The sequence below is a fragment of the Gymnogyps californianus genome, chromosome 4 (genome assembly GCF_018139145.2).
Source record: "Gymnogyps californianus isolate 813 chromosome 4, ASM1813914v2, whole genome shotgun sequence".
Taxonomy (NCBI): domain Eukaryota; kingdom Metazoa; phylum Chordata; class Aves; order Accipitriformes; family Cathartidae; genus Gymnogyps; species Gymnogyps californianus.
The window spans coordinates 2,833,316-2,846,993 of NC_059474.1; the positions used below are offsets into that span (position 1 = coordinate 2,833,316).

The following is a 13,678-nucleotide window of genomic DNA, read 5'->3' on the forward strand; positions in this document are numbered from 1 at the left end:
TGGGGAGCTGGGCTTCAATGCTCATCAGGAGGAGATGGGGCTGTCTTTGGGAGTGGGGAGCCTCAGAGGGAAAGCAGGACACATGCCCACGGAGAGGAGGTGATGCTTTGAGCAATTTGGGTCCCTGAAACACCTCGGTCATCATTATTCCTGATCGCAATCACTGGAGAAGCACCATGGTCATAGAATCATGGCATGGCTTGGGTTGGAAGGGACCTTAAAGATCATCTAGTTCCAACCCCCCTGCCATGGGCAGGGACACCTTCCACTAGACCAGGGTGCTCAAAGCCCCATCCAACCTGGCCTTGAACACTTCCAGGGATGGGGCATCCACAGCCTCTCTGGGCAACCTGTTCCATGGTATCTGCACATGGTCGGGTTATTGGCCACCCTGCTGTGAAAGTGGGTGAAGCCCTTCTGTTTCCAAATCAGAGAGGGTTTAGGTACCCCAGACCAGTTCATCGTGAACTTCTCTGGAGGCAAGAGCAGTCCTTAGCGATGCTCCTTGAAAGCTGATAGCGTTGAGTGATTAATTTTATCCATCTGGGCAGGCTCTCCCTGCTCGGAGGGAGAAATGTCAACACGTGCGATACAGGGAAGATTGCTTTGGGACGCCAGACCTGAAAATATTGAGAGGTTGAGGACCTTGGAGTTAATGAGATTTCTCGGAATTTGCATATTAATAACTGTGCCTATTACCTTGCCATTAGAGTTAATAGGGTGTAATATTAACAATTAATAGTTAATAAAATAGCCACTTTAATGGTCATTTGTACATGAAGATGGAAGAATGTATCTGGGCACTTGCCTTCATGAAACAGTGGGAGGACTTTGTTCATCTTTTGCCTGCTGCAGAGGGAGGGGGAAAACTTTGGCTATTTTGCAAGGACAATTTTCTTTGGGGTTCATCCATCTTGCTCCAGCAACATCCCTGCTCCTCCAAATCGGTGCTCTCTTCTCAGCCAAAGAGAAAAAGCTGTGGTTAGTGGCTAAGCTAAGGCATGCTGGCCCTTTCCTCCTCTAATTGCTGTTAAACGCAATTAGCGCTTCCCCATGTGCCCCAGGAGCAAGTGTCTTAGCAAGGTCATCGTGGCCTGCAGCTGGAGAAATGCTGTGCTAAGAGTTTTAGGGAGAAGAAGAATTGTTATTTTTAAGCCTTCCTTCACACAAAAATTGGCATTTTCCCTTCTGTCCTCCCAAAAATCAGCCCATGCAGAGAACGTGCCCTCCAGCCACTCAGCACGTGTCCCATGAGCTGTGGCTTTCTGCCCTTGTTTTTCCAGGGATTTTGTTGCTCCCCAAATTATCAGAGCAGCTCATTCCCCGGGAAAGTTTGGGAAAAAAAACCCCTCCTCTGGAGTCCCCAGAGCTGCAGGGGTTTCCGAAGGGAGAAGATATAGGTTGTATCCTGCAGAAATGGGGCTGGGATGGGAGAGAGGGAGGTTAATTCTGCTCCTTGAAGCTATTGCAGGATTTTGAGGCTCTGCCCTAAGTAGTGTAAGGGGTTGGCCAGAGCAAAGGGCCCATGAAGTTCACCACGTTTATGAGCACCTTCTCTCCTTCCTTCCTCTGCCAGGACATGAACCTGATCTCTGTGCATAAGCCAGCTTCTTCCCAGCGGTGCATCGAGAGGAAAAAAAATCCCTCCCTGTGTCTCCTTGCTAATGCATAGGAGCTGCTCGCTGTGTTACTCTCCCAAAAGCAACCTCCAGGGAAGCTGAAAAACCCCCTCCTGCCCGTCCCCCCACCCCGTATCCTTCCTGCCAAACCCCAGTCCCGGAGGTGAAAAGCAGGGCAGGAGTTTGCAGCTCATGCCCAGATGGTTTTCCTGAAACTCTCCAGGCATCTGGCGACGGACTGCCAGAGATGGTCCTCAGGGGATGGTTCTCTCCTTGGGTGAATTTGTCTGGGTTTTGAGACTGCAGAATCCTTTGGTCCTGCAGCAGGGAGTTCTATGGATCCCCCTCTCTCCTTGGAAAGACTGGGTGTATTTTTCTGCTAAATATTGGTGAGTTCAGACTGGCCGCTGAAGCAGTCCCCACTCCCCAGCTCTCACAGGGACTGGGCTTTGCCGGTTGCGTTTGTGTATCAGCCCCATCGCATCTTGGCATGTCATCACTCTCAAGGGGCTGAAAAAAACCCACCTGTAATGCAAAAAGGAAAAAAGCCAGAGCTTCAGCACACCCTGCCCTGGCGAGGAAGCTATTTTAGCCAGCCTCCCACGCACGCTGCGATGCTTGAGCGGCAAAGGAGAAACCCTAGGCTTAAGTACAGCCTTAACAGCCCTGGTTTAGCTCGCCGCCGCTTTCCTTGCAGATGTACTTTTGCAGGGAACATCTGCCCCAAAAATCTCTCGGGGTTGGTGCCGACTCTGACCCGAGGTAATGCAGCGCTCTGCATCTCAGAGATTTAAAGGTGTTTTCCCCATAATCAGCCCTCCGCGCTCTCCCCAGGAGGGCTGGAGGGTGCCAGGGTGTTTGGACAGCCCTGGGATGGGCGAGGGAGCTGGTGGCACCAGGGATGGAGGTGCCCATCTCGCTCCCAAAGTGCTTAGCACGGGGCAGGGCAGCGGGAAACGCTTTCCGAGCCTGCGAACAGCTCTGAAGCTGCCTGCCTGCACCTCTCCTGGCTGAACACCCATCGCCCCAAGGGGTGCAGGATGGGGCCTGCGCAAGGGGAGAAGCCCCACACTGTCACCCCCTGGGGAGGCAGCAGACGGGCTGAGCTCCCAGGGGAACTGCCTTTAGGAGCAACCAATGCAGGAGATGACGCTGCTCCGCTTCTTTTGCCCCGGGAGGAGCAAACAGCAGCTGTCTGATGCCCTGGGTTGAAGCGTCGGAGCAATCCCAGCAGCAAAGCGCCCGTGAAACATTTGGCGGAGAGGGAAATGGATGTGGATCTCTGCATGCTCTTGCCTGGTTTGTTTATTCTCTCTGTTTTGATTTTACTAGGGTAAGGGAAAGGCTCATCTTTAGGGATCTGCCTCTCCCTGGCTGTTTGCTGCTCTTCAGCGTGGAGGTGAATGAATACGAGACCTCCTACAAGTGGGGGGGGGGGGGTGGAAAAATGCTTGGAGCGGGGAAAGAAACTCTCTCCTGTAAAATTAAAAAAAAAAAAAAAAAAAAAAAAAAGGTGGAGAAGGGTGCTCTAGAAATAGCCTTTCTCTGCACCCCTGTTCCGTACCCTGCTTGCTGGGTTTCAGGCGGCTGCTCCTGCGCCTGCCTCGCTGCGCTGCAGGACCGCGTTCCAAGGCATCTTCTCAACTTCCAGCCTTTCCCTCGAGGTCCTCGCACGCTCCCCCCCCCCCCCCTCACCCATCACTGCAGGGCTGGGGTGGCTGCAGGACCTGGCCTGGACCCCCCCGAACCCCCCCACCTCCTCCTTGCTCTTTGCTCCTCCCTGGGGCTCAGAAGGAGCCGGGGACCATCTGGGTCCCTGCCCGGGGAGAGGCGAGGGGAGGGCGGTAGGAGGGATCGGCGAGGCGGGGAGGGGAGAAGGATGCTCCGGGGGTGGCTCTTTGCTTTCTCGCCTGCCCGGAGCTCTCAGGGGCTCGCCTGGAGGATGTCTCACCCCTTCGGCACAGGTAACTCTGGGACCCCCATCACCCCAGCCTGGGGGGAGGCGGGGGCGGGGGGGGGGGGGGGCTGCAAAGGGGAGGAGGAGGTTGCAATCCTGCTTTGATTTAAACAAAACTGCCTTCAAGGGGAAAAGGGGCTTTGAAACAAAAAGAAGAGGGTGCAGGTTGTGCATGATGCTCGGAGCCCTGCGTAGGGGTGAGCCCTGCCCTAAAGTTTCCCTGTTGATGGCTGGGAAATACTTACAGGGGTGAATACCCAGGGGTGGAAGCACGGTAGCTGCTCACTGTGTATCTCTGCTATGTGTGTGCTGGTGATGGTCACGGTTCCGGGCACGGGCTGGGATGCCCTGACTGTGCATGGTACCCTGGGGGTGCTGCATGTGATGGATAGGCTCCCACTGCAATCTGCAGCTCCGCACCGTGCTCCTGTGGGTATGTATGGTCGCTTGTTGCCATTACATGCCATGTGCATGGATTTACAGTCGCAGCTTTGAAGTTTATGTGTTAGCGCATGCAGGAGACACAGCCGGTGATGTGTGCGCACACATTTGTGGCTGGGACTTGCGTTGTCACGTACTCTTTGATATCCACATACGAGAATATGCATGTGGTTGCATGGGATTTCAATGTATGGATGCACAGGGGAAGTGCAAGACCAGCAGCACAGCTCGGCAGCAATGCATAATAACACGGGCAGTTACAATCAGCTGCCGTTATCTGTCGTTCTGAAAAAGCACGCAGGCGATCAGGCAGCCGTTGCAGGCGAGCTGGGCAGCGTGTGCTCCTTTAAAAGTGGAGAGGAGCTTTCTCCAAGCATCCTCCAGCAACCTGTGTGTCTTTAGGCAGACTTGGGAAGCAGCTTCTTGCTGAGCACGTGAGATCCAGCCGCAGCTTCAGGAGGCAAAAGCTGGGGGTGGGGGGGTGGGGGGTGGAGGATAGTTTATTTTCTTAGCCTCTTTGTGACAAAATGTTCTGGTTTGTCACTGGAGGTGTCATTGCTGGGAGAAAACTCGTGCCGTTGCCCGCTGCGGTGAGCTCAGAGCATGTTGCTAAGGGTCAGCCCCCGGCGGTTTCTGGAGCACCATCTTCTCTTTGTGGAGAACGCAGAGCACCAGAACCCGGCTCAGAAATCGCTCCCGAATCCATTCATGACTGAGGAACCCTCCGTCCCAGCTGAGCCAGACCTGCCGTCCTCCAACCTCACCAACGTGACGGACTGCGGCGAGGAGATCTTGCTCTATGGGGACACCGAGAAGATCGTCATCGGAGCCGTGCTCTCCATCATCATCCTCATGACCATTGCCGGCAACGGTCTGGTCATCATCTCTGTGTGCATCGTCAAGAAGCTCCGGCAGCCCTCCAACTACCTGGTGGTGTCCCTGGCTGCTGCCGACCTGTCGGTGGCCTTTGCTGTCATGCCCTTCGTGACCATCACAGACCTGGTGGGGGGAGAGTGGCTCTTTGGGAAGGTTTTTTGCAATGTGTTTATCGCCATGGACGTTATGTGTTGCACCGCCTCCATCATGACCTTGTGCATCATCAGCGTGGACAGGTAAGGGAGGATAAGGCACCTGCAATGTATTCAGGTGGGCTCAAATATAAGGGTGTTTCTGGAGGTTGAGGGCCACTGGAATCATGTTCCCGGTTGGATCAATGCTTCTGCATGTGTTTTCCAGGTGCACGGGGTTGCTGAGGGCTTTCTGTAGGAATCAGGTGCCTCAGTCCCTTTGGAAGAGCTGGGCTTAAGGTGCTTTCTCAAGTAACTTCTCTAAGTTACTTGCTTAGTCCTCCCCCGCTAGGCAGCTGCTTCACATTGTTCTTCCTTGGCTTGAGGAACAGAGCCTAGAGGATAGACCCGTGACCCGACCTTCTCCATGGAAGGAGGCTGGACCATAAAATTATTCGAGAAAACAAAAAAAAAAATCCACATGCACTTTGAAAATCCAGGTTACGGGACTCCTGGACCCCAGTCCTATGGGATGCTCTGCTGCTCCCTGGACTTGTGCCTTGGCTAAGGATGTCGGCAACTCCCCCCACCCCATCTCAAGTCCCCAAAACCCCTGGTTTATCCCAGCGCATGCATTTGTGAGGATTTGCTGGCTTCAACTCCCACACCTGGGGTTGGGAGGGAAAGGCTAAGCCTGTCCGGCAAACTGGTAAGACTCGGGCAAGTCAGCACCTCCGTGGGTCTAATTATAGCAGCCTGCGTCATTAGGGACATTGCGCTGACGAGCCGGTGGGCCAGATCCAGATCTGACGTGTGCGCTGGCTTTCTCAGGGGGTTGGTTTGGGTTTACGCTGGCACTGCTGAGCTGGGCTGGTTTGTGACAAGCAGCTCAGGGGAGGGACACAGCCGACGAAATGCGTGCCTTCAGCTATACCACCTCCCCGGTCACCCTCCCACCCTCCCACCCTCCCTAGCTGTGAAACTGGGTGAAAAAACAGAAAAGACAGAGAAAATTCTGCTGCTGATGATTGACGTTACCCCCCGGCAAGCAAAGAGCAAGTCCTGCTCCGAAGCCCTTGCCCCCCCGCCAGCTGCTGCTCCCCTACGAGCTGCCCTTTGCTCCATGGCCCTGATCAGCTCAGCGCTGCTGGTTAGAAAGCAAAATCACTCCCAGGCCACACGGCAAGGTCCAGCTTTTCTGCTGAACTTGCTTTGTTTTAATGAAAAGCCTGTTTGTAACAAAGCAGGTGCATTCAGAGCTGAAAGAAGTCTGTCTCTGTTAGAGGGAAGAGATTAAATGCAGTAGTGAAATATGTCAATGCTGCCTCTTGATGAGTGAGGAGCAGGAAAGCAGCTACACACTAATCAAATTGGCTTTGCTTTAAAAATTTCCCTTCCCTTCCCTTCCCTTCCCTTCCCTTCCCTTCCCTCCCTTCCCTTCCCTTCCCTTCCCTTCCCTTCCCTTCCCTTCCCTTCCCTTCCCTTCCCTTCCCTTCCCTTCCCTTCCTTCCCTTCCCTTCCCTTCCCTTCCCTTCCCTTCCCTTCCCTTCCCTTCCCTTCCCTTCCCTTCCCTTCCCTTCCCTTCCCTTCCCTTCCCTTCCTTCCCTTCCCTTCCCTTCCCTTCCCTTCCCTTCCCTTCCCTTCCCTTCCCTTCCCTTCCCTTCCCTTCCCTTCCCTTCCCTTCCCTTCCCCACTGATCCCATCCCATCTCATCCCATCCCTTGGAGAAAGTCTCTTCCAAACATGCAAATGAATAGGACAGACCTTTCACAAAAATCATCGCAATTGATTCCACTTGTCCATCACGTCTCTCTCGCCCAATGTCACCGCTCCTGTGAGCAGATGAAAATCTGAGGACACCGTGCAGGCAGGTGCCTGGGGTTGATGTTGGTTTGTCTTTGCCCGTTGAAATGGGACCAGGCAGGAGGTTTCTGGGGAGGTACGGACGCCAGCGTGGTGGGGTCCACACGTGCCAAGGCTGAATCCTGGGCGGTGCTGAGGGCCGTAGGGAAGGCAGCAGGGAGGAAACTGCTCCATGTAGGATGGACAGGAGTTGCATCTGCATAACTGAAATCCCTGGCTTAAATGGGAGCAGCCCTATGGCTGCTCTAAGTTGCACCCACTGGTTATACAGCCAAGGAGCATCTCTTTTAACCGCATGATGCTGGAGGCACTTGTGAGTACACTTTTTCTGTCTCCAGCAACCCTCCACCTCTCCGGGGAGCACCTCTGCTCAGCTCACTCAGACGAGCTTGGCGGGGCTCAGAGGAGCCCAGGAGCGGGGAAGCTTCAGGTCCTTGCTGCAAAACTCATGCTGCCAGTGCTGAGCTGCAGGGAGGGAAAGCCATCCCCACCCCACAGGGACACGGTCCTGTGCCCCATCTCACATGGCTCTCAAACACCTACTCAGCTCTGCTGCACCTTCTCCGGCTGCCGGCCATGCAAACCCCATCGTCCTTTTTGGATGTCGGAGAGGAAAAGGGAGCTGCAGCAAAGGAAATGATGGAGGGAGTAGGTCGCTTCAGACCTCTCAGCAGGGTGATGGAGGAAAAACCTGTGATACAAGAAGCTGCCACAGAGCCTGAGCCTTCTGTCACGGGTTTGTTCTTCGCGTGCGTTTGTACAGGAACCGCACCGTGCTGGGAGCCCGGCTGGGCTGCAGCATCGCTGTTGGCTCCCAGACCTTCACCCAGATGCCTGATGGGGAAATTGAGCGGTTAGAGGGCAACTGCCCGAGATGTATTTCTAGCTGGGAAAAGAGAAAAAGAGCAAAGGTTGTAATTTGAGCAGAAGGAGGACTGGTAGGGCAGAGGGAAGAGGGTGGACAGTCCTCCCGGCTGTGCCCACCTCGGCTCTGGGTGGGAAGAAGGGCATGCTGCAAGTGCAGGGGGGCTGGCGGGCTCAGTCCGTGCTGGGGCTTGAGGAGGGAATGGGAATAATTGGGATGTCCTCTGACGCACAAAGGAGGAGTAGGTGACTGGGGTACTGTCCTGCTGCTTTCTGCCTCAAGGGTCCCCAGGGAAGGGCTGTGAGTTGTGTGAATTGTCCCAGGGCAGTATCTTGAGCATCCTGTAATTCATCATTGCTCCGTCATCCTCGCTGCTCCCACAAGGCAGTTGATGGAGGTGGATTGAGGGAGAGCACGGATCCAGGACCACGCCTGGATCTCCACCTCCCCCCAAGCTTGGGATGGGCAGGATTTTTGGTTTAGCTCCTGATGGAAACCTCTCCAAAAGCACACTTTTCAATTTCTATGCTGATACAAAGCAAAGCCAACTACAAAGCTAAAGCAGAAGGGTAGCTGAGTTTGCAGAGAGCCTGAAACACCTGCTCCAAAAGACATGAAATGGTCGTTCATCTCAGTGAGGCGTTAACTGAAATCTCCCCCAGTGACGATAGCAAGCTGTTCCTCCTGCCCTGCAAGCAAGAAGAGGAACAGCACTGGTGCTTCTTGGAAATATAAATATCTCCTCTAGTTCTGTCCTGAAGGAACAGCACTGGTGCTTCTTGGAAATGTAAATATCTCCTCTAGTTCTGTCCTGAATGCCAACTTGGTCAGCACTGTTAGGCAGCTGCCTGTTTCTGCCAAAGAGGAGGTTGCGTTTTTATTGAAGGCTGAAGTGTCCTCATGTTTTGGTTAGCTTAGATATAAAATATGCTTGGTTTGCCCAAGATGACGAGTACTATTAAAATGTAGGCTGCTATTATTGATTATTAATGCAGAGCGCTTTCTAAAAGCCTCTTGATTGAAGCTGGTAGAACTAATCTTGTCTGAGGGGAGATTTGATTGATTTTCTTTTAAATCAAAAAAGAAAAATGCTGGAAACATCCATCTTTCTCTTACATTTTTCTTATATAAAAGCCTGCCAATGTTATAGATTCTTTAACGCCACAAACCAAAAACAAAACAACAACAAAAAACCCCTTTTGGCTGTTCAGTTTTTGATGAAGCTCTCCATAAAAATGCCAAGCAGCTGAGAAAAGAAGCTCCCCAAACCCCACATATCACTTCGGATTTTCCTAGCGGAGGAAAAAGTCTCCATCCATTTCCCAGGCAGCCCCGCTGGGGCTCTCCCGTCTCCCTGGCAAGTATTTTCTACCCAAAATCAGACTATATGCTCCAAACTGGCATCGTCCTCAGTAAAAAGGATGCCTCCCAAAAGAGTCGGTGGGATGAAACCTGCACAGCGTTTTGCTGGATTGCCTTTCTTGTGTCCTTCATATCCCAGGCCCGGCAGATCCCTGCATTGTATCTCCAGCGAGCTGGGATGCATCCCTGGGATGCTCCCACCAACCCCGGCTTAGGGCATGGGCAGATGAAGCCACAGGCAGCTGCAGCCTCCAGCTGCCCTTTGCATCCTCCACCTGGATGCTCCCTGCATAGCTTGGAAGTCAGGTACGGAGCTTAAATTTGGCCCAGAGGAGGCAGGGGATGGTGGTAAAACAGTGGGGTCCCGGAAACCCCAATTCTGGGCTCATTTGGGCTCAGCCGACCTGTGTGAGCGGAGGTTCAACCTTTCCCAGTTCACCAGCTGCAGAATGGAGATAGGGGCACCTTGGAGAGGTTTTGTTTTTCTGTATTATTTAATCCCTGACGTAAAGATTCAACAATTACCATTGAGCGTAGAATAAATGCGCTGAATTGGCTCGTTCACGGGGTTGATGGTGGAGCCCAGCCTCAGGCAGGTCCCCTACCCCGCGGTCAGGGCTCGGGCTGCCCAGATATCTGCGGGAGCGAGGATGTGGAAAGAGTTTACTGGACAAGGAACGAGTGGCTACACAATCAGCTCTGCACAGTGGGGGTCCTGCAAAGCCGCACAAACTGCCAGTAAATCACTGCTCCAGGAACTGGCTTTTGTTAGATTACCACTGAACTCTGTTAATAACAAGACACACACACCAAAAAAAAAAAAAAAGAATCAAAGCGAGAGTATTTGATTTGAATTTCATTGCATGTCTCTGCAATCTCGCCTCCCGCACTGCTGTAAACGCTGGCCTATTTTGAGGTCTTCCCGCTCTCATCAAAATTATAAGTAAAGACCTCAAAATGGCCCCATTTCCTCCAGCAGCGACTGCACAAGGCACCCGCAGATGAAATGTGTCAGCTTTGCCTACTTTTTAAATCTTGTCACTGTGCATTTTGCTTGGCTAGCGTGTAAATTCCTTGAAGTTTCAGCAAATCCCGAGTGGATCGGCTTCTAAAGAAAACCCAGTAATAGCATAATAAAGGACATCACACAACGCAGTATATATTCGTTTGCAAAGTTCTTGACTTGGATGTACAGAGGAGTGAGTTTTGGGTGCTGAATTTGGAGATGCAACAGCAGGGCATGGTTTTCTCCCAGCCTAGAGAACATCAAGTCTGCTCTCCCTCCATAGCCCCTTCCTACAGCAGGAGGGATATTTGGCAGCATCCCTCCAACCTGCTCCCACCCGTCTCTCTCAGTCCTGATCTTCCAGCCAGGCTCATCACTTCTCGCTGTGCTCAGCCCAGGTAGGAAGGAGGAGATGGTATCTTTTGGAAGAACAGCACCGAAACCGGCCCTGCTGTCCACGTCCATCTCACCAGGTCTCCTCCTTCATAGACACTGCTGGGCGTTCAAGCAACATAGGTGTTCATGGAGAGTTTTGCTTGGGTTTTGTGACTAAGGCCAGCTGAAGAAAATACAGGGGAAAATAGGAAAAGAATAATTCAGTGAATGAATTCAAATTCATTTTATTGAGGAGTCAGAGGAGAATACTTTGGGCCTTGAATTTATTTAGCAGTCAGGAGGGGAGGAGGAATTGGATTTTCTTTATTTTATTTCCATCTTCTTCGAGTCTTGGGGGAGGATCTGGAAAAGGGAAATAATCAGGGAAGAAAAAATCTCCTAACACCTACAATGAAACTGATTGTCAGAAAAAAATAATGATGCAACAGAGGTAAAATTCTCTGCAGAAATTTTGCTTTTTGGCAGAAAAGCCCGTTCTTCCCTTGAACAGCTTTCAGCAAAAAGTATCCGTACAGCTGCTGTTCTCGCTGCCCCTCTGGACTGGCACAGTTTATCCAAGAACAACTAAGAGGTGATGTGACCCTGCCTAAAAATGCCTGCAAATTCCTGACAGCAGGCAGGTTTGAATCCAAAAGGCTGTAACATAAAAGAAATCCGTATGACTAGCTAGAGGTTTTTGCTGGATTGATTGAGACTGAATAGCAGGCAGATGTTTTTCAGTGGGAACATTGGCTGACAGTGGCCAACTCCCTACGGATTTATTCGTTTACAATTGTAATTTACCAACTAACCATTGACACAATTTCTTAGTCACACGAACCCTCTCAATCAAGGCTGGGGACGGTTCAAAATTACACCCCATAGTCTAACCAGGAGCTGATGGTTGACGCAATCTCCAGCTCTTTTCAGTCAACCTAACTGATCATCAGGATTTCTGAATCTGTGGGTCACCACATGCTTTTGGGATCTCCTACTTGGAGCTCCTCTCATTTTACTCTCAAGGGAGAGCTGGACAGCATCGCTTCAGGAGCTATGGGCCGTGCAAGGGAGCAGGCTGCTCCAGCTGTTTGTCTTGCTCCTGTCTTGGTTTCCAGAGGTCATCTCCAGTAGATGTTGCAGGAACCTGCACATTTGTCCTAATATTGCAGGCTGGATGGACAGGGGAGTGATGGGGTGTACTGCTGACAGTGGTGTCTCCCATGGGTGCCAGTGATGCAAGAGGCAAACACACAGTCCATCGGCTGAAAGAAGGTGTGAGTCAACAGCTGTCAGTCTTGCACCGCAGTCCATCACCCGATCACTAGCTTTGCTTTCTGTGCCCATCCAGACACGTCCTTAAGTCTTCCCAAAGGCAAGATTGCTCCTTGCTCGCACACAGCCTCAGGGGCATCTCAGCTGCAGGTGGTATTTCTCCCCCGAGTTCCCAAGTTGCCTGGACAAATAAGAGAAGGGTGTTGTCCTTCCCACTTCCCATTAAACACTGGTATGAGTCTATTCATTTCATCTGGAGTCAGTCCTGACGTATCCTGGTGTAAGTATTACCCTGCGGACCACCCACCCCACTCCTGAGTGTTTCCCTGGGAGGGCAACAGTCTGGTGTGAGTTACATGCCATGGCTGGAAGTTGTTGCATGTTCTCTGTACAAACTAGTTCTGGTGGAAAACTACGCTTTTTTAAGCATTATTTATTCCCCAAGAAACCATGTGGAGCTCAGACTGCACTCAGCAGTTAAATGACATCTCGTGTCGTGCATGGGGTGGTTGCAAGAAAGCAGTGGGGAATAGTCAAAAGGTGTTTAGGTAAGAGAGCTGAAGGGGTGTGAAACGCGTTTCACAGAACATACTGCAGCTGCACATCCCTGGGAACATTTTCATTTGGCAAATTCATTTTTTGCCCCCCCGTCCCCAGCCAAAATTCTCCTGTGATGGAGCATTAACGGCTGATTAGGAATGAAAACCACCCAACAGCACTCACACCTTGCAACCCTCCTCACCCTTTGCAACTCTTCTTTTTTCCAGGTATCTGGGGATCACTCGGCCGCTGACGTACCCCGTGAGACAAAATGGGAAGCTGATGGCCAAGATGGTCTTCATCGTTTGGCTCCTATCTGCCTCCATCACTCTTCCTCCTCTTTTTGGCTGGGCCAAGAATGTCACCGTGGAAAGAGTCTGTCTCATCAGCCAGGACTTTGGGTACACAGTCTACTCCACGGGGGTTGCCTTCTACATCCCCATGGCGGTCATGCTCGTCATGTACAGCCAGATCTACAAAGCCGCCAAGGTCAGCGCTGAGAAGCACCGCTTCATGAACTTCCCCAAGCACTACGAAGAGGAGGGCGTCTACTGCCTGGAGGCCTCCAGCCGGAGCCACCATAGCTCTAAGCGTACCAAAGCGGTGGAGGAATGCGCCACGCTCTCCAAACTGCTCCGGCAAGACCGAAAGAATATTTCCATCTTCAAACGGGAGCAGAAAGCAGCCAGGACCCTCGGTATTATCGTGGGGGCGTTCACGTTTTGCTGGCTTCCGTTCTTCCTGATGTCGACGGCTCGGCCTTTCATCTGCGGCATCCGCTGCAGCTGCATGCCCCTGCGGCTGGAGAGGACTCTGCTCTGGCTGGGATACACCAACTCCCTCATCAACCCCTTGATTTATGCTTTCTTTAACCGAGACTTGAGGACTACTTTCTGGAACCTCCTGAGGTGCAGGTACAGGAACATCAACAGGAGGCTCTCCGCCGCCAGCATGCACGAGGCCCTGAAAGCCACAGAGAGGCACGAATGCATCCTGTAGAGCCGCGTCCTCTCGCTCAGTGCCTGACCGACGAACTCCTGCCTCTCCATTTCAGGTTCCTTGCTTCTCTTGCCTCTCGGGGCTGGCAGAAACCATGCATGCCGTTGTCCCCCCTGCCAGACATCACCGCTGAGAGTGACACCCCTTCCCCTCGCCCCAGGAGGAGCTGCGGTTCTCCTCGCCTTGGGAACAAGTGGGCAGCCCTTCCTTCTCACCATGTCCCAGGTGGGAGCTGAAAAGCCATGAGCAAGACCAGGGGGTTCAAGGTCTACCACCGACTGTGGGCAAGTCACACCACCTTTCTGTGCCTCAGTTTCCCCATCTGTTAAAAAAAAAAAAAGAAAGGAAAAGAAACCCTCCCAACAAAACAAA

General features: G+C 52.3%; 1 protein-coding gene across 1 annotated transcript; it reads left to right on the forward strand.

Annotated features, from left to right (window-relative positions):
* The first annotated feature begins 4,620 nt into the window (after nucleotides 1-4,620).
* On the forward strand, nucleotides 4,621-13,306 carry LOC127016134 (5-hydroxytryptamine receptor 7-like). The gene is made up of 2 exons (XM_050896467.1): nucleotides 4,621-5,129; nucleotides 12,535-13,306. Exons 1-2 carry the CDS (start codon nucleotides 4,621-4,623, stop codon nucleotides 13,304-13,306), a joined length of 1,281 nt encoding a protein of 426 aa, XP_050752424.1.
* The last annotated feature ends 372 nt before the right edge of the window (nucleotides 13,307-13,678 follow it).

Bases quoted from the DNA above. Each gene is read 5' to 3' on its own strand.
- LOC127016134 (XM_050896467.1), top strand. From the start codon at position 4,621: ATGTTGCTAAGGGTCAGCCCCCGGCGGTTTCTGGAGCACCATCTTCTC. The intron at 5,130-12,534 runs GTAAGGGAGGAT...TCTTTTTTCCAG, and splicing joins TGCATCATCAGCGTGGACAG to GTATCTGGGGATCACTCGGC.